Genomic DNA, 26,347 nt, shown 5'->3' with positions numbered 1-26,347 from the left:
GAACAAAAAAAAAAAAAAAAAAAAAAAAAAAAAAAAAAAAAAAAAAAAAAAAAAAAAAACACTGGAACAAGACAAGGACATTGAATAGATAGGATATTTAACAGATAGAAGATTTAGAAGGAGATTTAACAAATAGCTGAAAATGATTTTAAAAGAAGAGAAGAGACATACAAATTAGGAAAGGATTAATAAAGAGAGAAAAATTATTGAATTGGAAATACCCGACGAAATAATGCCTTTGCAGAAAGAAAAAGACGGACATCCGAAGGGATGGAGTTCCATAATAGAATTGATTGATATACTGGAGACCTCTGGCCTGCTGTAGAAGATCGTTTTGGTAAAATAAATCGTCGAGGAGAATTACGTAAAGAAGAAAAGTACCTACCTGAGCCTGTCCGTGAGAAAAACTGCTGTAGGGGCGGTGGGAGAGTACCTAGAAAAGCAGAATGCGCAAAATAAAGAGTACTTTTACCTATAATATGATCCAGCGGAGCTATTCCAGTATCATTATAAAGATCAGAGGAAGGGTAAAGCCGAGGGAGAAGAAAAGTAGCCTTCACTGCCCTATTTTGGGCTCTTTGAAGTGAGCAGAGAAGAGATTTATTAGTATTACCCCAGACAGAGCAGCAATAAGAAAGGTAAGGATAAATAAAAGCATAATAAAGAGAAACCATAATATCAGGAGGAAGAAATGAGTTAATCCGGTGCAACATTGAAGACTGGCGGAGGATTAAGGAACGGGTGTGAGTTATATGCGGTTTGAAAGAAAGAAAACAGTCAAGATACACACCAAGAAATTTCACCACAGTAGCTTGTGGTATAATATCATTCCCAAAAGTCAGGGTGATTGGCTCCTGTACGTCTCGCATACGGTAAGGGGTCCTGAAGTTGACAATGGCACTCTTTCGGCTGTTAAGAGCCATACCATTTGACCAGCACCAATCCTTTACTTTATCAAGAAGACCTTGAGCCATAGAAGTGGCAGATGGCAGGTCCACCGCAGCAATGAAAAAGTTACTGTCATCAGCAAAAAGAACAGGGTGAACATGGGGATGAAGACCATCAACAAGATCATTGATGTAAATTAGAAATAAAAGTGGTCCAAGCACAGAGCCTTGTGGGACACCTTTCAATACAGGCAAAGTAGAGGAAGAAGTACAGTTAACCAAAACATACTGAGATCTCTCTGAGAGGTAGGACCTAAACCATTCTAGTGGGACTCCATGCACTCCAAATAAAGATAGTTTAGACAGAAGAACATTGTGGTCAACCATATCAAAGGCCTTAGAAAAGTCGAGAAATAGACCCAAAACACACAAGCCCTTGTCCAGATTAACACGCACAAACTCAGTTGCATCAGAAAGTGCGTGCAAGGTAGAGAATGAGGGACGAAAACCATACTGATGGTTAGTGATGAGAGGATTTCCAGCAGTCGAATTAGTACTAAATACAAATGAAGAGAGTCGACGATACACTACTTTTTCAACAACCTTTGAGATGACGGGAAGAAGAGAAATAGGTCTGTAATTTGAAATTAGAGAAGAATCACCTTTTTTATGCAAGGGTACAATGGTAGCAACTTTAAATAAATGAGGAAAAACACCAGAAGAAAGAGAGAGGTTAGTTATGTGTGAGATGGGATGAGAAACGAACTGACTGATTTTTTTAAGGACATTATTACTCAAACCAAAACTATCAACTGAACAACTACTTGGAAGTTGAGAAATAATACTAGAAATCTCAGTAGTACTACATGGGGAAAGGAAAAAAGACTTCTCTGTCATAGGAACCATAGAAATGGATTGTTACTAATTTTTCCAAGTGACGACAGAGCAAGTCGAAATGTTCAGTAGAAATATACCAGATGTTAATAAATAGATGGACTATTTCGGTTTGGTGAGTAGCGATTGCGTTGATTACAGCGTCATCAACAAGGCCATACTGATATAGGTTCAATGATGTTAGTCGCAAATCTGGTACTTTTAACAAACAAACCAATTGATCTTTGCTAATACAGTTTTGATCAACACAAAGTGAAACGATGGTGGCAAATTTCGGTTCAACTATACGTCGTACTAGGTTGTATTTGGGTCTAGGTAGCAGTCGACCTTCTACGTCATATTCAGGTACGCTATCACCGCCCGTCAAAGACAGAGAAAGGTGAACTAGGTTTGTCATGAAATTGGTCAATTTTATTAGTGATTTATCAGTGGAATAAGGACTATACTCATTATCAGTATCCTTTATTTCTAGATGAGTTACGCTTACCAAGTTTATTAAATCACAATCTGAATCCGTGTCACTATCAACACGATCACAACAATCCACAGTGAGGCTCACTAAGGAAATACAGGAACAAAGGAAACTCTCAATTTGTCTTTCAGTTATTTTACACTTGTAGAACCTTAGATGATTTACGTGATCTGAAAAAAGCTTCCAACAATCCAATACTTGTTCCCATTCTGTTTCTGTAGTATCCAGACCGAAGTCCTACACATAGAGAAAAAATTAGACAAGGTAGGACACTGAAGATGAAAAACATCTAACAGAGAAGGTTCAATTCAAAACAGTCCGAACAAATTACGGTTAGCAAAAATTTACAGTAACATAGAAAATTCAATTTTCCTTCCATTTATTTTAGACTAGTTGAATCTAAAATGATTGACCTGACATTATACATATAAGAAAAAAAGCTTGCAAAGGACAGCCTCTACAATTTATTAATTTAAAAACTGAAACTAAACTGCACTTTACTTGGAAAAATAATCGTAGATGTAATCCGATCTTGCATAATTCTATGCTAAAACTTTTAAAAACCTTTGAAATTTATTACTTAGAGCAATTCCATAACAACGGATTGACAGCTATTCTAGTTAGCGTCTCATCTATTTATGAGTGGGACTCAGATATCAATCCTAAGGCAGTCAAATATTTCGTAAAGAAAAAATATTAGAGGTCTTTTTTTAAATTGCACCAGTAGCATCTGCCGGAAATGACAAATTGAGAAATGGAGCGATTGTAGCACCTGTATTGGCTAAATATAGGGGGTAAAGAGACATGTAGAGGCACTGGGAGGAACATAGTAAACAAATTGACTAAAGGAACGTAGATGGCAGCAATAAGAGGCGACGTCCGGATGTGTTGAACCAATACAACTGGCAATAGGTGCAAGCTACTACTGCTACTCGTACTAATTCTACTGCCACTACTACTAGTACTGCTATAACAACTACTGCTTCTACCAAAGCTAATCTCTGGGAGTGACAGGTGGTGGGACCGCGACTGGTCCCAGGTCTATCGGGGTCCCGCGCTGACAGCGCCAAAAATGTTACGAATTACAATCACGTGAGTGATTTTGGGACTCCGCAAGGGGCTTTACAGAAAAAACCGTGGAACGGTCAGCTAGGGTGATAAGATGATTTTTAACTTTTGTCTGCGGAGAGTTCTTAGATCGGTTATTCTGTATAATTTGGTTACAACACGTTAGCGCGTGGAAAGCGTAAAGGCACTAAAATATCAACCAAATAATATGAAAGAAGCACTTTTGACAGTGGCTGACGAGAAAAAACCTTCCAAAGTAAGAAGCAAAGCGGACTCGTTAGCTAACAATAACCAAGGGAATATTGAGTTTATTCTGGCTACAGTTGTTTGGTATGACATCCTGTTTGCTGTAAATACCATCAGCAAAACGTTAAAGCCGCTGACATACAGCTTGACATAGCAGCATAGCAAGTTGAATGGTTATTTACTTAGCTTAAGAAATATCAGGACAATGGCTTTCCTTCAGCTCTTATTACCGCAAAACAAATTACATGCGAAATGGGTACTGAGAAGGAAAAGCCCCATGCATCAGTAAGAGCCCTTCTGACTGATAAAACAACAACTAATTCTATTGCGACTACAGCTTATACTGTGGATATTATGGTAAAAGTTTCATGAAATAATAAGGGGGAAGCTGATATTGGCCTAATGGTATTAATATAGAACTTTCAGGGAATTTTGAGAGGATATTGAACTAGATAAAAAAAAAAACAGGAAGTAAAAGTACCATTACAAGAGAGGCTTAAATTGTTAAGTTGAAACTATCAAGAGATGAGGGAGGAATGTTGACCTACACCCAAGGGCACAAACAAACACTATTACTGCTTACTACTGACACTACCACTGGTATCTCTAATACTACTCCTATTGCTCTAAATATAACTTCTGCTACTATACGTACTATCATTGCTAATGCTAAAGGTATTATTTAAACTGTCAGAGAACAGTGAGGGCGAAGTGCATTCCTCATTGTCAAGATATACAGGCGAGATATCTTAGGAGCTGTATAGAGTATAAAGTTGAAACTTTCAAAGAAAGTTTATGTGCTTTAAAAGTGAATCAAAAAGCAATATGTGTATTCTGGTTATCACTAAGATGCCTCACCAATGTCTCAAGAGCGACTGAGGGTATTAAGTTGAAACTCTCAAGTGTACAACTATTACTACTTCTGCTCTTACGATTGCACTAAATCAAATCATGAAAGTGCATCCAGGTTGAAATACCATGGATACAACATTTTAGAAAGGGTATTATGTTTCATTTTTCATGGAAACTCAAAATGTAAGACTAAATCAAAGGATATTATGTGACTCCAGATTTTTAAATGGCGGATATTACTGATAATTGTCAAAAATAGTTGTCCAAATAGTAAGCCAAAATATGCCAAAATATGGATTCTTAAAGAAAAGAAACAACAAAAAGGTTTAGAATAGGTTTTTAAGCAATAAAAAAGACTACGTCAATAAAAAATGAACAGAAAATAATTTCAAAATATGTTCAATAGATGATGTTTTTCAAAAAAACGTCAAGAGGAACCTTACAAAAAAGCCCTGTAATAAAGTAAAATAATTTTCCAAGCGTAAAACTAACACAAATTACATAACAAATAAAGCCAAAAGGAAGAGAAATTACAATAAATAACCGAGTCAAACTAAAAACGAACAAAAACTAAGACAAGAAGTACAGACGCCCCCCACGTCTTCTTAAAACAAGAGTATAATTAGCAATATACTGAAAACAAAATTTATTTTAAAAAATTTCTCTTTTTAACTTGGTGAATTCAAAATTATTACTATATATCTGATATTATTCAAAATATCTATATATATTTTATCTCGTTAAACGAGCAATAATTGGGTATTTATAAAAAAATTGACAATTTTGGATATACTGGCCTAAAAAAACGATATATTTAAGTAACGAGTTTAAGGAGATTCGTTAAGAGCCTTTGCCTCTGTAGTGGTTGTATCTTTTTTAGTGTCTATGATTCAGGCAAAATAACACAAGATACATATGATTGACAAGAAAAACCGTAAGATTAAAGTCATATTTATGAGTAGCAAAGGTAAATAGTATGAAAAAACGTCAATAAAGTAATGACAAACGAAAATGATGAACAAAGAATTATACAGTCAGAATACTTGCGGCAGCAAGAACAATTCGGTTCAAAGATAAACAGCAGCAAGAACTAACACGATTCAAAAACAAAAGTGAAGTACAAAGAAATATGCGGTTACAAGACATGCAACAACAAGGAGTAGAGAGAATTAAAAATGAAAGTGAAGAACAAACAAATAGGCGCCTAAAAAGATATGCCACAGCAAGAACAAAGAAATATGAGAATAGAAGATAAGTGGCAGCCAGTATAACAAGCGATAGCAAGAAAGCAAGGATCAGAACGTTATAAAAGTGAAGTGAAGAACTTAGAGTTGTGCTGTTAGAAGACAAGCAACAACGAAAATCAGAACAAGCGAAAAATAAAAGTGAGAAAAAATAATACGTTAGAAGAACAACACTGTCAAAATCTTCAACGCCAACAAAACGTGGCGTAAAACCTAGCACAAACCTATAAATATACCATAAATTACGCAACTTTTGATTGAAAGTCATTGGGAACCTTCAACCTTATATGTATTCCCTAGCAAGCCCTCCATTTTCCCAAGGAAAGAGTAGCAAATAAATGTGATTTGATTGGAGATCGCTACTTTTAACAAGAATCAATATATGCAAGCCTGCAACTTGCCAAGTGTCAGGGTCCAGCCTCGAAATTGGCTACATAATTGTTTTTTTTTTTTTTTTTCTTAAAATTGGTATATTGACATTTTTGGCCACAAAACGATCTAAGCAGGTCAAAACTTTAAAAAGAATTTTTATTTTTCAGAGGGTGGTTGTATCAAAACTATCATTACATTTTCTTTTTTTTTTTTTTTTTCATTTTCAAGTAAACCTTAAACTTGGTTCTGTGAGTTGAACCCCTCCTTCCCTCTTTCTGGCATAGTAAATTTTAAATTAACTTATATGACTTGCTATGGCTTTTAAGACAAGTTGCACAAGAAGGGGTTATACAAAATGAACATAAATCAAAGTTAATATGACAATTGAGAAATTTCCTTGAATTATTTACTTTTTCCAAGAATAGAATAGGCCACAGTTAAATTTTGAACCCTAAATTTTCTTTTTATTTACGTATTTTCCATACCAATTTTAGCGTAAAACTGTAAGTTTTCCAATGAATTTGATATTTTGTCTGCAGTCTTCTAGAGCTAGTGGTCTCAATTAGTAGGGGGAATGTACCTAACCCCTCTTAATATCAAAGAACACCCTTTTTAGTAGGTTTACTACAAAATAACTGTTTTCATTTGTAGCTGATTCAGACGTGATAGCTATTACTTGGATTATTTTTGAATAGCAAAATGTTATTTTGAAAACAACTTCACATGAATATTAAAAGAGCCTGAAACCCATCAAAAACTATGGATTGAAAAGTGCAGCACTAGAATTGCCATTGAGCAAAACTCAATATAGGTAAATTACAGTTCCCCACCTTGAACAACATTGAAAATCACTTTACTGAGGGAAGTCATGTGCCCTCTTTTTCGTCACTGCTCGTGGGGTACTGGAACATCATTGAGAGCTATTTAAGGGATTATTTGACCACAAATTTTATTGCATCTTATTTTTAAAATTTAACCTAATGATGGGATAACACCATCTCAATGTCTCACATGGAACCCAAAACATGTACTTTGGGTATTTTGTCAGAGGTAGATAAGGTAGGAAGAAAAAATCGGATACCATCGTCGTCTCCAGGGTCGAACGCCCTTAGAGTCCGATGAACAATCCTCCTTTGGTAATTTTCCCCTGTAAACCAATTTTTTTTTTAATCATTAATCCTCTATCATTATTATTTTTTCATAAATCATTAATCACTAAGCATATAACAAACGGGGAACATTTTAAAACTAACTATGGTATACAAGAATTTGTAGAGCAACGAAAACGGCTCGTCAGGTGGGAAAGGATCTTTTTATAGTGGCTAATTTTGTGCTTTTTTTTACGTGAAAAAACTTTTTTTAACCTAGTTTTTCTGAGGGAAGTAAAGAGCAAATTTGAAACTTACGACGAACAAAAATAACTGCTTAGCAGTTTATGCAACCAGTTTTTGAAAATATGTTTCAAATAAACTGAGTCGATATTTTCCTAAGTTAGTCGAATTCTGAACTGACAGCAAAACAGGATTAGGAGCAGGAAAAATTCTTAGGTAACCTGAGAAAATGAAACTAATATCATTGACGAGCCATGATATCAATAGATTATACAATACAATTTTATTCTCCAATAAACTCAAGCAAGCTCAGTTTGAAATATAGTGCTTTATTTTCAGATTTCTACATCAAACTTGCATATAAAAATATTCAAACTTATTTGAAAGAGCACAAATAGAGGTTACCCAACCCCTCTTAATTTCAAAAAACACCTTTTTTAGTAGGTTTACTACAAAAAACTGCATATAGTGTAAAACAGCATAAGTTTCTGTCCTGAACCAGTTCTAGAGTTTAGGAGAGAAGGATTTTTGGCCAATCCTTAAAGGGGATTACTCCACTATTGTCCTGTGTTATATGTCCAGTAAAACTTCCAATTAAAGTACTTTACCTCAATTGTAATCCTTTTGCAGCGACTAGGATATCTTGATAAGGCCACAAGAGCCTGACTATGGTTTTGGTGGATTACAAATTCAACATTGTTATGAATCTTACTGTTGTTGATAAATGCTGCATACCAGCTTCTACATGTCTGACTGGCGGCTTGTACATCTCTGAAGTTTAGGTATTCATAGAATGTGCATATAACCTAGAATGGTATATATTACAACAAAGAATTTGGATGCAATGGGCGCTTTACTTTTTTTGTTGAATGAATGTTAACAATTAGCCCTCAGAAAGGTGAGCGATCTATGCCACCTACCACTTACATTTGAAAACGTCACATATTTTAATCATATATTATATACACTATTTAGCAATAACACAACAAGTGGTGTTATTGCTAGCAGTACATTCATTCCTCTTTAAGTACTTTTACAGTAAAGAGCTATATACCTTTTAGATGTTTTCTTTTTATATATTTTTCCTTTTGCCCAATTTATCTGGAAAAGGTGACCCTAGAAACATCAAAGAGGGCTCATTTGACTGGGTAAAATTTGAAGATTTTGATAGGATAAAAAGATAAGGTTCCATCTTGGGTCTCCCCTTGGCTTGAAATTCAAAGGGTTTTTTTATATTTGCTTGCAATGAATACCCAAAAATCCTTCAGTCAAGGGTATCCACCAACTAAAATATCAGCAGCATCAAAGGAACAGCTAGGGAGATCAAGCTGAAACTTTAGTGAGCTGTTGAGGGGTCAAGTCAACCTCAAATTTTGGCTTGGGGGAGAGGCTGTGAGTAAAAATAAACCCCAACAGTGATCATAACAATTGAAATCATTTTCTTCATTATACTAGTCATAACAGCAATAATATCAATGTACTGCCACTGACATCATAATTTAAAGAGAGATTTTAGGTATTTTTTTTTAAATGGACACCAACTTTGTATTTACTATGGACACTTAGACCTCCCTCTCAAAAATAAATAAATGATACTAGCATTCAAAAGTGGAGAGGGCAGTCAATCAATAATAATAAAAATTGTCATTTTAACTTTAAGACTCAAGAGATTTCTATTTTAAAAGGACATACTTCACCCCAGGTTCACCAATGTTTCTCAAACAGGTGAACAGACTTTCAATAGAGACATAGAGGATTTGACATGAAAGAGATAATTTACTAAAAGATTTTCAATGAACATTCATTTTCATTTTAAAACGAAATCAGCAGCGGTAATCAGAAGGAAAAGAATTCCTGCATAATTCAATTTTTGTTACCCATCCATCCCTTTGGTAGCTTTTCTTTAATATATAACCAACAAAAACCTAAAAATGTAAATGAAAATACATTTCTTTTACATAAATCAATCAATATTTTTTTTCTTCTTTTTTTTTGAGGGGGGGGATTACCCCACTCTGACAGATTCCTTTCAAACTGGTACTTAAGTTTTTTAGATAACAAAATCATTGTGGGTAGGAGCTTTCACAGAAACACATAACCTAGCATATATATTTTTAAACTTCAATACACCACAACTGAACAATCAAGACTTCTGGTAGTAATGGCTTCAAATGATTTCTTCTGTTGGTTGATTTCTGCTATGTTACTTCTTTATTTCCTGCTTTGCCTATACTATGCTTCGCTTACGTAATGCTTGTGCTGTTCTTATCCGTTGCTTTATTTCATAGTCAGCCTCGGTCAATAAACCTTATTAATACAAGCATAGCATGGTGTCAGAAGTGGGATCCATAAATCACCATGGAGGTCCAGCAACCAACCATAAACTGGGAAGATGGCTCCCTTACTGAAGAATGGAGTCACTTTGAACAGCATGTCCAGCTGATGTTCATTAGACCCCTTACAGAAAGAACTGAGAATTCCATGTGTGCTTATCTTCTGATCTGGACTGGGGAAAATGACAGAGAAATATACAATACCTTTGATCTTAAGGATGTCAAAGCTCACAAAACAGAACCTCTCCTAGAACACTTCTGGAAATACGCCAGTCCAAAGAAAAATAATTTCTTTGCAGGGTTCCTCTTCCAAAAACAGGACCAGTTGGAAGGTTAAAGTGTCGAAAAGTACATTACAGACTTAGACATTAGCTAAACCATGTATGCATAAGGAACACGATGAGATGATCCGGGATAGAATTGTCTGTGGAATCAAAAACCAGGCAGTCAGGGAGAAACTACTGGCTGAAGGTGACTCATTGACACTAAAAAAATGCTGTTGCAAGATGCAGAACCCACGAGATGACCCAGGCTTAGTTAAAATCATTTGGTGGAAGCGACTTCATACCACTTAAGCAGGAAATAGATCCAGTTACACGCAGCTCACCTCAAAATAACTTTTGAAGTCAGAGAGAGTTGGTAAGTAATGTTCCAAAAAGTAAAGAATGCTACTTTTAAGGTGGGGCATACTACGCCCAAACATGTTTGCCCAGCAAAAGGTAAAATATGCTCACAGTTTAGGAAGTTAAATCGTTTTGCTAAACTTTTTGTTAAAGCAGGACTGTGAGTGTAATAGATGAAGAAAACAAGCAAACAGTAGCAACTCCAGAAGAAGATGAGACAGTATTCCTGGACGTCGTCAATCAGGACAATGGAAAAGACAAAGCCATTCATACTTTCATATTAAACAATCAGCTTCCAGTTGGCTTCAAAACTGGATACAGAGGCCCAAGCTAACATCATTCCCAAATCAGTCTTTGATCAGCTCAACCCAAAACCCAAACTCTAGTCAACTAACCAAAGACTCACTAGCTACTGTGGTGCCGAGATACCAGTTCTTGGAACCTGTGACCTAAAATGTAGCCACAAAACCAGCTCTGCAGTGAAGCAAAAATTCTATATTGTTGACTCACCATCTGCTCCCATCATAAGCTACCAATCTAGCATCAGTTTGGACTTAATTAAGCTGATCCTCAATGTGAACTCAGGAGAACCCCAGGCGTGTATACAAGATCAGTGCAAATAAGTCTTTGATGGAATCAGTCGACTGGAAGGTGAGTGCAATATTCATCTGAAGGATGGGTTAGTACTTACCACCTACCCTGCTAGAAGAGTACCTGAAGCATTAAAGAATAAACTCTTACAGGAGCTAATAATATGATGGAGAAGGATGGAATAATCAAAAAAGTAACTGAACCTACTGAGTGGGTTAACTCAATGGTCATGTTGAAAAATGGTCATTCTGGAATTTGGTAGAACCATGGAAGAGCACAATGAGAGTCAGAAAGCACTCCTAGAGTGAGTGCTGCAAAAGGGGGTGAGATTTAACAGAGACAAGTGCCAGTTTGGTGTTAACAATGTTTGCTACTTTGGACACATCACTGGAGCAAAAGGCATAAAGCCAGATCTGGAAAAACAGAAAGCCATTCATCAAATGCCCAGTCCCCAAACAAACAAAGAGCTCCTCACTCTCTAAGACATGCTGAACTACCTGGCAAAATACACACCAAATATGTTGATGGGGAAGTGGTAGCATATGCATCACGGGCACTGAACAAGACAGAACAAAAATACTCACAACTTGAAAAGGAGTTGTATACGGTTGTAAACATTTTCAACACTATTTGTATGGAAGACGTGTTACAGTCATAACAAATCTTCAGCCAATGGAGACAATAGTTGCCAAGCCAGTCGATGAAGCCCCTCCTCAAGTCCAGATTCATGCTGCACCTTCAGCCTTATAATCTCCACTTGCAGTTTTGACCTGGATCAGAAATTCCTGTGGCTGATGGTCTGTTCAGGCTGCACCTACCTAATATAGATGAAAAACTACATAAAGAACTTCATATTTATGTGCACCAAATCAGCAAACACACCTGTGAGTGATAGCAGGTTAACAGCAATCAAGGATGAAACCAACAAAGACCCCTAACTGAAGGATTCCTCGAGGCTATAGAAAATGGATGGTCAAGCTGCAGGAAAAGATGCAAGTCAAATATTGTCATGTTTTGGAGCATCCAGCATAAACACTTTAAAGGAGAGAGACTTGTGATACCCCAAGCTTTAAAACCTGAGATACTGACGCAACTACATGCTGCCCACCTTGGTGTGGATACAACCAAGCAATGGACATGCATGCTTGTCTACTGCCAAAGTCTGAATAGAGACATTAAGTAGTATGTCTGGAAGTGCAGAACTTTTGCCAAAAACATGCCTTTAAACCAAAAAGAGCCCATGATCAACCATTCTGTCCCACCTCTGACATAGCAAAAGGTTGCATCTGACCTCTTCAAGTGGAATAGAACCAATTTTTTGATCACTGCAGATTATCCCAGTCAATTTTTCAAATTTGATAAACTGAGTACCCTCACGTCAAAGGCAGTGATTACCAAACTGAAAACCTTTCGCTCAATATGGAATACCAGTGGTATTCATATCTGATAATGGTAGACAGGATGCCTCAACGGAATTCCAGGGACTTGCAAAGGCATGGGGATTCAGGCACCTCACATCAATTTCAATCTATCCGCAATCTAACAGACATCAAGAAATCAGTACAGACAGCCAAGAGCCTGATGTACAAGACATCCGAAAATGGTGACAACCCCTATCTGGGACTCTTAGAGTACAGGAACATACCTGTAGATGGCCTAGCTGCACCAGCTCAACTCCTGATGAACCGCCAGCTACAATCAATCCTACCACACACAACCAACCATTTACAAAGGGAAGTAGTCCCAGAAAAGGAATTTCTGAACTCCCATGCAGAGAGGCAGCAGCAGCAGAAGTCTCACTATGACAGATAGGCTAAAGCACTGTCTCCACTTGCAGTAGGTGATTCAGTACATGTTCAAGCATCCCAACAAAGCTATTATTCTAAGATGCTGCTTATTATTCTTAGAGATGTTGCTTATTATTCTGCTATTATTATTATTATTATTATTCTATTATTATTAGAACAATTATTCTTAGTTCTTGGGCTAGTTGATAGCATTATTGGGATGTGTTGGTAGCAACATGAAATCTGACAAAAAGGCTAAATCATTGGATATGTCGCTAAACAATCCTGTTTTAACAAACAATATTACAGCTTTTAAAACAGCTGTGGTTAAAACCTCTTTTCAAAAGGAAAACTAGAATATATATGATCTTAGAGAGGTGTTCTTTACTTAGTACCCCTTAAGGGGACTGCTAAGAGTATCTTTATTGCTAATCATGATGTATCTGTTTGTTTTTGTTATATTATAAGCTTGTGAAATTTATTGTTTATGGTTCCAATCAACATTCAGATTTTCAATACCTGTTAGTTTATTTACTGTTTCTTTTATTAATTGCAATTTTTTATACTTTTCTAAGAAGTGCTATTGTTCTTTGTCATGAGACAGGTCTAAGGGAATATACCACTGCCAGGTCTATGGGAATGTAGCTAAAAAGCGCTTTATTGCTCAGAATAAAATAGACCTATGGGCAGGGCTGTTCCAAGGGTAGGGGGGCAACTGGGTCAGCTGCCCTGAATGCTGTCACTCAGGGGGCTGTCCTATTTGATTTGGCTTTCTTTGTATCTATTTAAATTGGGTGGGAGTTGTTGCGACTAATTTTGCCCAACACACAACCAACCCTAGGAACAGGTCTGCCTATAAAAATGTTAGCATTTATGGTTTTGTTACTCTATTTTTCAATCATTTTCTGTAACAAAAATTATGTTTACTTTACTTATTGTTTACAATAAAAATAAAACCATTAGATTTTTAGTGTACGCTTCTTTCCAAAGAAGTCATTTTGGACATTTGCAGTCCTAATAACATATGCTTGTTTTCTGTTCTGTTGGTTGATAGAACCAATAGCTTTGTTCTGACATAAAACCAATTATTCTATGTAGACCCAAGATATACATTTTAACCTGAGTAATTATGCTTAAAATTTGGATTAGAAAAAAACAATATCTTAAAATTGTCAATAATGCAAATAATAATAAAAATACTATAATCAAATTGACTCAAAGATGTTGTATATCATAAACTAAAAATGTCTTGTTTTTAGTTTGATTGACTATATGCCTATATTGTATGACTATATATGATATTGCACCATCAGGAAAATGAGAACAAAATTATCACAAATTAAACCATTCCTTTTTGCCTGCCTCCTTCAAGAGAACATCTGAGCAGAAGATGATCTCTTTTCCCAGGGTGCTCTCTTTAATAAGGGAATTCTATAGGCTGACTACCTGATTGGAGAATTTGTTTTGCAGCCTGGTAATAGTGTGCTTTTAGTACAGTAACTTGGCAACTTCATACTTTTATCAGGTTATTTATCTGAGCAAAAACCTATTTCCTCATGTTTCACTTTTGTAGTTGTTGGATGAATATACAGCCTAAATAAACTAAACCTGAACATACAGCCTAAATATAAGCCTCAAAAGGTAACTTTAGTTTTTAGATAGTTTTTAGATTAGTTTTTAGTTTTAGATTTTTACATTTAATAGTTAAAGAGTTGGTTAAAAGCTAATAAGGGTAAGATACCCAATGGTCAGCTAGCTAATCTTCTCTTTACTAGCTAAATCATAGCTTAATCATTACACTTAGAAAGTGGATTGTTCTACCATTAGAGGTGTAAAAAAAAAATTAAGTATGTGATTAGCTTGAATATTGTATCAACACAGGAGCCTAATCTTGGCTGCACATTTAAATCTGAAACAAATCTTTGAAAATGTAGTCTAATCTTTGACACAGGATCTTACAATTAGAACAACATACCCTAATGACAGACACAGTTGACATTGGATGCACTTATTCTAAGACAAGTGCTGTGAAACACAATAATTAGTACAGTATTAATATAAACTAGAGTGTAGAGCTAACTTTTGTCAAGTTTTGTCACAAGCTGTCTAAACTGGAAACTATGCTGCAAAGTAGCATAGTTTCTATACTCTAGTACATATAAATGCTTATAAATCTAGCAGCACATCCATTTCTGGTTGACCCTCCTCCTCCATGGGGCAAACTAAAAATGTATTTAGTGGACTTTCTTACAGGTAATATCACCTATAGAGCAAATTGTATTAGTCCATGAGCCCTGCAGGCAGCAGGGTGAGGTCTGTATTCTATATTTATTTAATAAACCTTGTTTGAGGTTTTGGTAAAATTATGACAGTTCATATAACTGGCCAACCAATAAACTGAATATACCACTTTTTACCTTTTTTATGTTCTTTATGAATAGAATTCCAATTCCAGAATTTGTATGAGGGTATACAGACTGCATACAGTCCTTTCACCCCTTTGACTTCGAGATGGCACTAGCAATCCTTCTTTTTCATACTCTGTTCCCTTCTATTTGGTTTGTGGGAAGTGCGAGTACTTGAGCTACCTGTCCCCAGCAGTTTAAGGCCAAGAGGCTGGCTGGTACCAATACGGCTCTTCCTACTCACTCTCACTCTCTTCTGCACAGTAGATCTTCATTGATAAATTAGCTCGTTTTCCATTGTCTTTTTCATAATTTGGATCATCACCATATAAATCTGCCTTTCAGTATTAGGAGGTAGTTGTAAGCTGATGATGGAGACAAACATTTCTTCAATCTTTAGTTTTTTTTAATTATCTTAATCTTATTAGTTTCGAGTGCAAGTATATGGCAATCAAAAAATATGTGTTGGGGAGTTTCCTCTGTTGTTAAACACCACCTGCACAGTGGTGAATGATATAAATTCCATTGAAATTGGACAGAATTCAGAAAAAGATATCCTGATTTCAGTCATTAGTACCATACTGTGTCTTCTCTAGAACGAAATGGGGAATTTCGAAATGGTAGACACTTTATTTGTCCACGGCATTTCATATTATCTCGTAGGTTCCCCAATCTTGATTCTGGTTGGGGGTAAATATTTGCTGCTTCATTTGCTAGCCTATCAGCAGTCACGTTATGAATCAGTCCTTTATGAATAGGAATATGCAGGAACGAAACAAAAACACCACATTTATTTAATCTTTGTAGATCATCTCTTATTAATTTTAAATCTGAATCAACAGCCTCATAATTTATTTTTCTTATTAATTGAATTGCAGAATTTGAATCTGTAAGGATTAACACTTTCTTTGACGAAAGGTTTTGTCTGGCCATAGTTTCTAGTGCTTTATATATAGCAAATCACTCTGATGATAGAATTGAAGTGTGGGATGGAAGAGTTGCTGATATATTCAAGGAAACATGAGGAATACACACCCCTGCTCCTGCTCTTGATCCTTTTACTGAACCATCCGTGAAGGCTAGAATATGTTCAGGAGAGAGTGAGGATATCTTATTAGCAAAGATTTGACAGACATACTGATCTGAATAATGTGACTTGTCTTTAGAAATTAACTGAAGATGACATTCAGGAGCCACCATTTCCCATGGTGGAGGTTTTGGAAAAGGGTAACTATCCACATGTTCACTTTTCCAATTTGGGTAATCTTTTAGATAATGGCTAAAATAAGATAGTAGGTGTTGGGGCTTAACAGGATTTCCAAAAGTGGAGGGAAAAACTGCATGAATTTTGCCATATGTTTGTATTTTTGTGAAGTAGCAGTTTCTCTGCATAGTAGCCCTGTCTTTCAGAGCAGGTAGTCCAGAAAGTTCTTTGAGCTTAACCACTGCAGTAAATTTGTGGAGCCCCAAAGCAATTCTGATGGCTGAATTTTGGAGTGTCTCAAGGGTATTAAACAAAGTAACCGGAATGTTTGTAAGAAATTGAATACCATATTCCAATTTAGATCGAATATACGTTTTGTAAAAGTCAATAATTAATTTTGGTGAAGATCCCCATTTAGATCCTGCAAGTTGTTTTAGGATGGTTAGCTGCTTTAAAATTGTTACTCTCAACATCATTAAATATGGTTGCCATTTTAAACAAGAATCATGCCCAGTAGCCAAACTGATGGCTCATAGACTATCTCACTCTCCTCTATCCTTAAGGGTTTGGGAGGGGTTACTTGTCGTTTATGGAACACAATTGCTTTTGTTTTTGGTATAGAAATGGGCAGTCCAAAAGCTTTAAAAAACAAGCAGACATCATATATGTCTTCCTGTATGATGTTTTGGAGTAAAGTTATATTCTTATGTCTGTTCCACACAAGAAGATCGTCAGCAAATTCTCCATGTTTTGACTGGCTTCTAAGTTTTAGTTCAGAAATATATAATGTAAATAAAAGAGGGCTTATGACAGTTCCTTGTGGGAGACCATCTTCAACTTGCTTTCTTACAGACAGTGTTTCATTAATCTGTATTTGAAAAGAACAATCATATAATAAATCCTTTATAATTGAGATCACCAGAGGTGGAAAATTTTTATTATGCATAATTTCTCGTAGCTTTTTGCATTTTACATTCCCATATGCATCTGTCCAATCAAACAATACAGCAATACCAACTTCGCCCTCCTGTAAAGCATCTGTCATATCTGTATCTATTCTGGTTATGTTGTCCATTGCACTATGACTCTTTCTAAAACATGTCTGAGATTGGGGTATTATTTGATTTACCTCTGCAAACCATTCTAATCTCCTTAAAATCATTTGCTCAAATATTTTGCCCATTGTGGGGAGAACTGATATTGGTCTGTAAGATACAGGATCTTCTGGTGGTTTTCCAGGTTTGACGATTGGGTTAATAAGTGCAATTTTCCAGGGGTAGGAAATTTCCCTTCTCTCCATGCGTTATTACATACTTCCAGGAGTTTAGCTCGAAAAATGTCAGGTGTTTCAATCAACCACTTGATGTGTATCTCATCATATCCTGGGGCTGAATTTAAGTTGCATTTTTCAATAGCTGTCTGTAACTCAGATAACAAAAAAGGTAATATTAACAACTTCTTATGTTGTACTATGGAAGGGAGGACATACAGGTGGATTTGGCAAAACAGTGTCTAGAGGTTTTTTCATGAATGTATTTGCAAAAATATCAGCTTTTAGAAAATCAGAAGTTACTAGTTGACCCTGGTGTTTTATATCATATTTGCAATCGTCAAGTGTCATTCTCTTGCCGTTCATCTTGTTTACGTATTGGTGAATCTTAGATACTGCAGTTTGATGATCTATGTTTGTCATAAATTTTTCCCATGCCTCTCTTTTTGCCTGTAAACATGTTTTTTTTTACTTTTGCTGAGCTACGTTTATATTCAATTGCAGTGCTCACTGATGGATGTCTTTGAAATGCCTTTTTTGCTATGTTCTTAGCTTCCACTGCAGTAGAGCATAGTTCATTCCACCAATTTTTAATTCTCTTATTGCCAGTCGGAGCCCAAGTGTTGGGGCTTGTCTTGGGAATTGCTTTGTGAGCAGCATACATCATAATTTTGATAAGTAGGCTATTTTTACTTTATCATAAATTTGGGAAAAATCTTCAAGTAAATTATAATTGGCTTCTTGCAGGATTTGTCAGAACATTGGCCAATTACCTTTCTTGTTGATAAACTTCCTTTTTCCAGGTTTAGTTTGGTGAGTCATATTAGAGATTGTAGTCTTAATAGCACAATGGTCACTTTGTAGATCTGTTACTCTACTAAATGAAACCTGGTCAACAACAGCAGCAGGACCTAGTTGAATATCAATGGTTGAAATTTTTTTATTTTTTATATTATAATATGTATGCAAATTATATGGTGTTAGAACTGCTATATGATTATTTTCTAACAGTAATCTTTCAACATTTTTCCCAGCTCAGTTTGATTGTTCAATGTCTTCCCAATGAGGGCTATAAGCATTTAGGTCACCAAAAATAAAGGACTTGTGACCCTCTGCTTCTGTTGATAAAATATTATATATATCAGTATCCCCCTTTGGGTTATACATAGATTTAATTATTAAAGTGTCTCCTGAGCTTAAAGTGATTGAAACTCCTACCACATCTATTTCCTGGTCATGTTGCTTTAATGGTAATGGATAGTGAACTATTTTCTCAGCTATAAAAATGAGCACTTTACCCCCTTTTCTGCCAGAATCTCTATCTTTTCGATAGCATTTGTATCCTGGTATGGACACTTTTTTCAGATTATTTAAATGTGTTTCTTGGAGACAAATTACATCCACTTTTTCTTCATTAATATACAAGCCAAGTTCCATCATTTTTGTATTATTAAGTGAAAATACGTTCCACTGTAACACTATCAGTTTATCTATATCACTAACATTGTTAATTAGTTGGGGGGTTTGTTTTATAATCATTGGGAACTTGAATATTTTTGGCTGCAACAATAGCAATTAGTTCCTTAAATTCATCTGTAACTTCTTTCAGCAATGACTCTGGAAAGTGCTTTACTAGTGTTTTCTCACATAGTTCGTTTTTCATTTGTGTGTCATAATTTGATGATCAAATAAGCTCCTGGGTAATAATAAATTTTGTCAAGTTTCTTAGTTGATTACCAACTAAGATTGTGGGTGTTGGAGGTTTGATGTTAGAGTCTAAAGGCAACTCATCCACCAAACAAGAATAACTTTTCTGGTGAATAATCTCCTTCAAATGCACAAAGAACAGAGTTACTTGCTACTAACAGATTGTTTTCATTTCTTGTTTTTTAGTTTTGTTATTGATTTCAGAGGGTAAGATAAAAGGGAACTATCAGTAAGACCTTCTTGGATGTCATTGTCTGTATATAAACTGGGTATATTATAAATGACCAGTCTAGTTTCTTTTTGAATTAGTTGTTCTTTTGGCTTACAAGTTACTTCCATATTACCAATATATGTCAAGTCCAGCAGAGAGATCAGATAAGCTGCATCATTGGCAAATACTTCAGCTTCTCCATTTCTGTTGAATAGGTCAAATTCCTTTCTTAACTTCTTGAAAATGTTCATCCTCAAAAAGTCAATATGTTTTTTTGGTTCAAATTTTTGGGGTTTGAAACTGGTATTTTTCTGGATGGGTGAGATTACAACAGCAAACATTGGAATGGATAATTCATAACTGGGGGTTGGAGCTGTTGACTCATCTGTTGGTACAGAAAGATTGGGACCGTCAACCTTTCTCTTTTTGTTATTCTTTTTCTTGAGTTTTTGAACAACTTGGAAGTCATCCCATGCCAGATGGTTCTCATCATCTGGTAATTGACAGTTTGGTTCACTCCACTGAGGTGAACCCACAGAAATCATTGTGCCATCATTAGATGTAGATGGTCTTGATGGCTGTCTAGCCGTGGCCTTTTCAGTTTTATCATTATCATTATTTGCAGGCTTAGTGACTTGAGAAGGAGACATGGCATTATTATTCTTAGCATGGCTCCCCTCTAGATAGGGATCTGGTGGATCTGGCTTAGACATAAGTCTAGGAACTTCAAATATCTGAAAGGTGCTAAACCTCTTAAATAAAGAAATGACAATAATTGAAGAAAGATAAAGCTTTAGATACTCCACTGCCAAAGCAAAATAATTATCAAATATAATATTTGTAAACATACGTTTTCATCCTTTATGGATAGAATAGAATAATTGCTTCTACTGCAAATTCAAATTTAAGCATTTTTTGAACTCTTAAAAATGACAAATTTTCAATTAAAGTAGCCTATGAGTTATCAATTATTTTTTACAAAACATTAATGTATTTTCTGATACACTTTTCTGAAAAATAATACTACATTTTCTCAGGGCTAAAATTATTTATAAAAGGGTTAGTTTTGGTTAGGTTAAAAGTGCATAAATTTGAATTTTCAGTAGAAGCAATTTTTATATTTGTAAAGAACATAAAAAAGGGCTTTGAGTGGTATGTTCACTTTATTGGTATGTCAGTTATATGAACTATCATAATTTTACTGAGGTTTATTAATATATTTTTTTTGATTTTATCACTTTGGATATAGACCTTGACAGAGAAAACAGACCATACAGACAAAGAATATAGACCTTGTCCTACTGCCTGCAGGGCTTTAGATTAATACACTTTGCTCTATAGGTAATGTTACCTGTAAGCAATCCCACTTAATGCATTTTTATCTCATTGGCGGGGGGGGGTTAGAAAGCTAAAAAATGGATGTGCTTCTTTAATATTGACAAAGAAACAATATAAAATCATCAGAATCTTGCTATATGTAGTAATACACACTTTACACATCTTGTGATGAAACTAAATATTTACCACAAATTTGTTTATAATAAGGCTTAGGTTAGATCATAAAGTGCTTAAATTTGAATTTGCAATAGAGGCAATTATAATATTTGTAAAGAGCATAAAAAAGGCATCAAGTGGTATGTTCACTTTATTGGTAAGCCAATAATAGGCTATGGACAGTCATAAATTTACCTTGAAATTATGAAGAACAACATTCTACCTTAATTTTCAATTAGCAGTTTCTTTTTCTTTGGCTCTAGTTCTGAAAATGCAATAGCCTACCTACTAATTGAGTAGAATTTATTAATGTTTTTTGAAAAAATTTTAAGAAAAGCATTTGCCTTAACCTTGTAAAGGTTTAACGTAATCATTGTAATCAATTATCCTTGTAATCATTAAAACCCTGTAAATTCAGCGAAGTTTTACAACTATGTACAATTAAGTACAAAACAATGATGTTGTACATCATTTAAGCAAAAGATCTATTTTGCAAGGTTTTGTTTTTATAAATAACAGATTTATAAATGTCATCAACGGTCAGGACCCTCTAGAGGAGAAGGAGCGGAGGTAACCTAGATACTTCAAAATAGGCAAGCTTACCCTGTAGGCCCATCCCTGAAAGTTTCATTTTCCTAGCCTAACCCCTTTCCAAGATAGCCAAAAGTAGAATTTTTCACATCTCTAACCTCTTCTGGTAAACAACTCCAAAGTCCTCCCAATCTTTCTTTCTTAATTATTCTAGTTTCCATGCTTTCTTCCATTTTGAAAACAGGATGCATTCCACGTCGAGGGAGATTAGGGTTGTCTCTGGGTTAAAAAATTACTAGAGATTAAAATAAAAATCCCTAAACCAGCGTGTAAATCGCTTGATAATTGACTAGAGATTACTATAATTATAATTTTTTATGATTGTAATTAATCGATTTTTTGTATCCGTACTATATTTTATACATAAGCATCTACAGGAAGGGGGTAAAATTACCCCCAGGTTTGGAAAAATATCTAGATATATCTTTTGTTTTTTCTCAAGCGAAAATTACCCTTGAAATTTTGAAAAGCACCCTTTTGCATCTTTTAAACAAAATCCCTGCTTCCTCCCTGCATTTTCCTTATCTAATACCCTTGGCTTATACCCCGCTCACTGAAAATTGGTTATTAGGGATCTAATCGAAATAATTATTTTGCTTTTTAATTTTTTTTTCTTATCGACCCAAAACCACAGTTTTTATCCCAAAAATTATCGAAAATTATTTTCTTTTTTCCTCTATTTGAGGTAGTATAATTATTGAGACACTATTGACAATTTTGCAAACGGCACTTTTATATTTTCATGAATTAAATGTGCCTCACTCTTCACAGATTTCGATAAGCACAGGTTAGGTTACTTCTTTAAAAAATGAGGTACTTGTTACTTATAAGGAACACACCCAAGAAGTAAAGTTATGTTAATCCTAATGAAATAAGCCAAATATGATGAAAATATAATACTTTAGTTTATATACTAATATAATTTGCTCTGTATATTTGCACATTAAGTGGTGTCGAGGTAATTTAATATAACCCAAAATTTACGCAAGCCCCCAAATATACACATATATAGCCCAAAGAAAACAAGTCCAATGCATTCCGTCACCCGTTATTTGTCTTGGTGGCAATGAGCTGGTTTTCATAGATCGTACATCATCCTTATTATACTTAGCAAATTATCCTTAGAAAACTTTCATCCCCAAACCTATCCTCAGGGGCAGCATGGGCCATGTTAAATCTGAAGGTATAGTTTTGGAACCTTTCAACTAAGCTTTACAAAAACAGCTATCTGACACCTTTGATCTAACAACATTTTTGAGGAAAAAAGGACGTAGAAGGGTGGGGGGTGGCTTGTAGCAGTCCAATCGTTTAGGTTAAATAAAAAGGACACCAGAAATTTAGTTTCCATTGAAATGAGCCCTCTTCCAAAGTTCTAGGACCGTGGACTCAATTCAATTACGCCTAGAAAAAACAAAAAATTAACAAACAAAATTAAACTCGGGCCCCAGCAATTTTGTACATTTTAAGCAATTTAATAATAATTTCTTTTTGACGTTAATTGACACTTTTAAAATTTTCTTTGAGCAGCAAGCATTCTAAATTTCAACAATTTCTACTAAATTCCAAACATTTGGTTTTCTGTTTTATGGTTTTCGATTTGCTGTAATCCATTGTCAAAATATATTGAAATATTTGTGCAATCACCAGTTTTTATATTTTAAGAAATTTAACAAAACTTAAAAAGAGCCTAAATTTTTTGAGCTCGTGTAACGGTAATAACGGTAATGTAACGGAAACTACATTTGTATATATATAGATGGTAATGTAACGGACACTACATCTTTATATATATAAATAAATAGGGATTATCTAAGTTTCATCCGTATCATGGCTGTAGAGATAGCTGAAACCTAGTGAAGAACCAACTCTGGCACATATCCAACTTAGTTAATTGCCTGATTCTCGGAAGTTTGTCTCTAATTATTGCAAAAGATGAACTCTAGTCCATATTAAGTGAAATATTAAAATAAAATGCAATTTTTACAAAAATAAATCATTATATGTGTGATGATATGACACACTTATCCTTCGAAAAAATAATATAATACAGTTTTTTTTTCATTTAAATGTTTTATCTAACCTATGTAAGTAAAAATTCTAAGTAAAGAATTGGTTTTACAAAGATAACATTTGGAGGTAAATATACTAAAACGAAAAAAAAAAATAAAAATCTGGTTTTTAGCGGAAGCTAGCAACCTAGTAAGAGAAGATCATGTCTCTTAGTATTAGTGGTAAAAATTAAAATAATTATACCATTTTCGGCGGAAAGCCCCTACTCCTTACTCTCAACCGGCTTTAGATGTCAAACTACGATTGATTTAATCTATCCGATTATATTACAAATCCTATTATAAAAAGTACCAAGTGCTATTTTCTTTTTCAATGATTTCTTTTTTCATTTAGAAAATTATATTAAATGTATAAATCGTATCTTATATTTCAATGATTCCAATTCTCTTCTATTTGCAGATATAGAGGGTGTATTTTCATCCATCAATTATTCCTATTTCAAAGGTTTCAACAGAAGAAAATCTAATTTAGAAGTGATACTTTACAGAGAAAAAACACTCATACGAAGACAAAAATTCAACCCGAGCAAATGTTGTGAAATAGGAAATATAGACAAAATTTTGCAATATAATGATTAAATAGTTACACCTACTATCTTGATGATAACACTCTGGGGTCTATATCTGCTATGAATGTATGGTTGGAAGTTAAAAGTTTCAAAGGCAGTATATTTGCGTAAATGCAAATCTGGAATATACTAAGAACTGTTGTGAATCACAATTTTGCATTTTCTTAAATAGTTATCTTCTTGTATGATTTATTCGATTGAATTATGAATCTAGGAGCTATATTGAGAAAAATTTCTCAATTTTGATGACATCACTAGTTTTAGAACAAAAATCAGGATTTTATTTTTTTTCAAAATTTTGTTTTAGAACAAAAAATTAGTTTTAGAACAAAAATCATAAATAACTAGCTAGAAGAAAATCACCCAGCAAGATAAACAATTACAAGAAATAGTGATAGATGACTGGGGGGTGGCAACCCTAAGAGGGATTTCTAAGATAGTGAATGCTTAAATGAAAATATTGATAGAAAACAAGATAAAAATCATCCTTTCAGGATTTTGTTCTTTTATGTTTTACCTTACTCAGTGTGCTCACGATATATTGCTCAGTTGTAACTTTATACATAAGAAACTTAGTGTTCTCACCTAATATATATGAAACAGCACAAACTTCAGGATTTTAAAAATCAGGGTCGGCTAAAGAGCGATTGGAATGATTGGAGCCAATCGGGCTCCGCATTTGTAAAGACCCCTTGCTGCCATCAGAATAAACAAAATTTGAAAGTTCTGAAATATTCATTTTCCTATCTAAAACAAATAAAAACTATCTAAAATCAACAATAAATCAGAAAGATTAATTAGTTTAGCAGTTATGTCGATTGAAAGTGAAAGACGCAAGGACATTACATCTTCAAAGAGTTTTGGAAGAATTTACAAATCAAAACTTAGAAACTTGTGGGGGCTTGAACCCTCTACTGTAAGGTTCTCTGATACGCATGATCTAATGGTTTGATTTTAATTTGAATATCTTTGACTATTAGTGCGTGCTTCCTCCTTCTTTCAAAACCAGGCAAATTTTTGCAGATTCTTAGCCATTTATGGATTAAACTAAGTCTAAAAAGTCTTATATATTTGGAATCAACCTGATCAGTCGATGACATATCCATTGATAATAAAATTTTGTTTCTAGAGTTTCGTTTACTATTGGGCCTTGTAGCTTCATTCTTACAGTCAATTAACACAAACACTTTGATATTTTAAGACATAAATCCAAAAACTTAAAGAATAAGACATTATCTGCAGATAATAGGGGTTTCAATTCCAATTAAGAGAATTTAGAGAATGATTGGAGTTTTAATTAGATATCTGGGTCGCAGCGGTTGCTAACAACCTAATAAAAAGCGATCTCGTCCCATAGTAAAAAACAAAATCTCCCATTATTCCTGAAACTAGAGTCAAATCAAAAAAAGAAGTACACTATTAAAACCATTTTGTCTAAAATCCCTATATAAGAAATTAACTGTCCCTAATGTCATCTTTAACTGAAACTAAATGTTGACAAAATTGATGTCTCAAACTTTTGATAAAATGTTATTTTTGGGAAATGATGGATGCAGAGGGGGAGCGACTTAATGCCCTGAAATCATTTTTGACTCTTACAAAGGAGAACTTACGATTTCCAATGAAATTCCCGATCTGAAGTTTATATAATCATTTCTTTCATAAGAGCCTTATTTGCAAAAAGGGTATAACATAAATTTTTGCCCCAGGGATCTGGTGGGTTATTTCAACCCTGGTGTTATTGTTAAATGCCCTTTGGGCTATTTCAAACAAAATGGCGATGTGCCAGTTGTTATCAGATGCATTTATGAAAAATGGTGTCTAGACGTGGGGGGGGGCTAATCACCCTCCATCACTTTGAATCTTTAAAATGTCATTAGAACTTTAGATTTCTAATCCTGTCAGCAGTTTCGGAAGTGTATACGACATCCCTTTACATGGAGTTTTTACAAAACCCAGGAGCATAACTTACATATTTTCCCTGAGAGCTTTGGACAGGATCGTCCTCCTTAAAGACTTAGTTACAAGACGTTTAAACTATGCTGAAGAAAATCACTGTTTCAAAATTTTCATTGGAGGGGTTAGGAAGAATGATATGCATGGGGTTTTCGGGGTTTTTAATGATTA

At 34.7% G+C, this 26,347-nt stretch overlaps 1 protein-coding gene across 2 annotated transcripts; it reads right to left on the bottom strand.

Moving 5' to 3' along the window:
* Window positions 1-21: 21 nt before the first annotated feature.
* LOC136033920 (uncharacterized) lies at window positions 22-21,806 on the bottom strand. Of its 2 annotated transcripts, none has more exons than XM_065714938.1 (3): window positions 21,681-21,806; window positions 7,975-8,172; window positions 22-2,490 (listed from the first exon to the last, which is right to left on the bottom strand). In XM_065714938.1, the coding sequence occupies exons 1-3, from the start codon at window positions 21,771-21,773 to the stop codon at window positions 1,750-1,752; spliced, it is 1,032 nt and encodes a 343-aa protein (XP_065571010.1). In that variant the 5' UTR covers window positions 21,774-21,806; the 3' UTR covers window positions 22-1,749. The 2 variants fall into 2 exon arrangements, with proteins under 2 accessions (XP_065571010.1, XP_065571009.1); XM_065714937.1 differs by having other exon boundaries at window positions 21,672-21,805.
* Between the last annotated feature and the right edge of the window lie 4,541 nt (window positions 21,807-26,347).

This window comes from Artemia franciscana, chromosome 12 (assembly GCF_032884065.1).
Source record: "Artemia franciscana chromosome 12, ASM3288406v1, whole genome shotgun sequence".
NCBI classification, from domain to species: domain Eukaryota; kingdom Metazoa; phylum Arthropoda; class Branchiopoda; order Anostraca; family Artemiidae; genus Artemia; species Artemia franciscana.
This window is presented reverse-complemented; position numbering and strand designations above follow the sequence as displayed.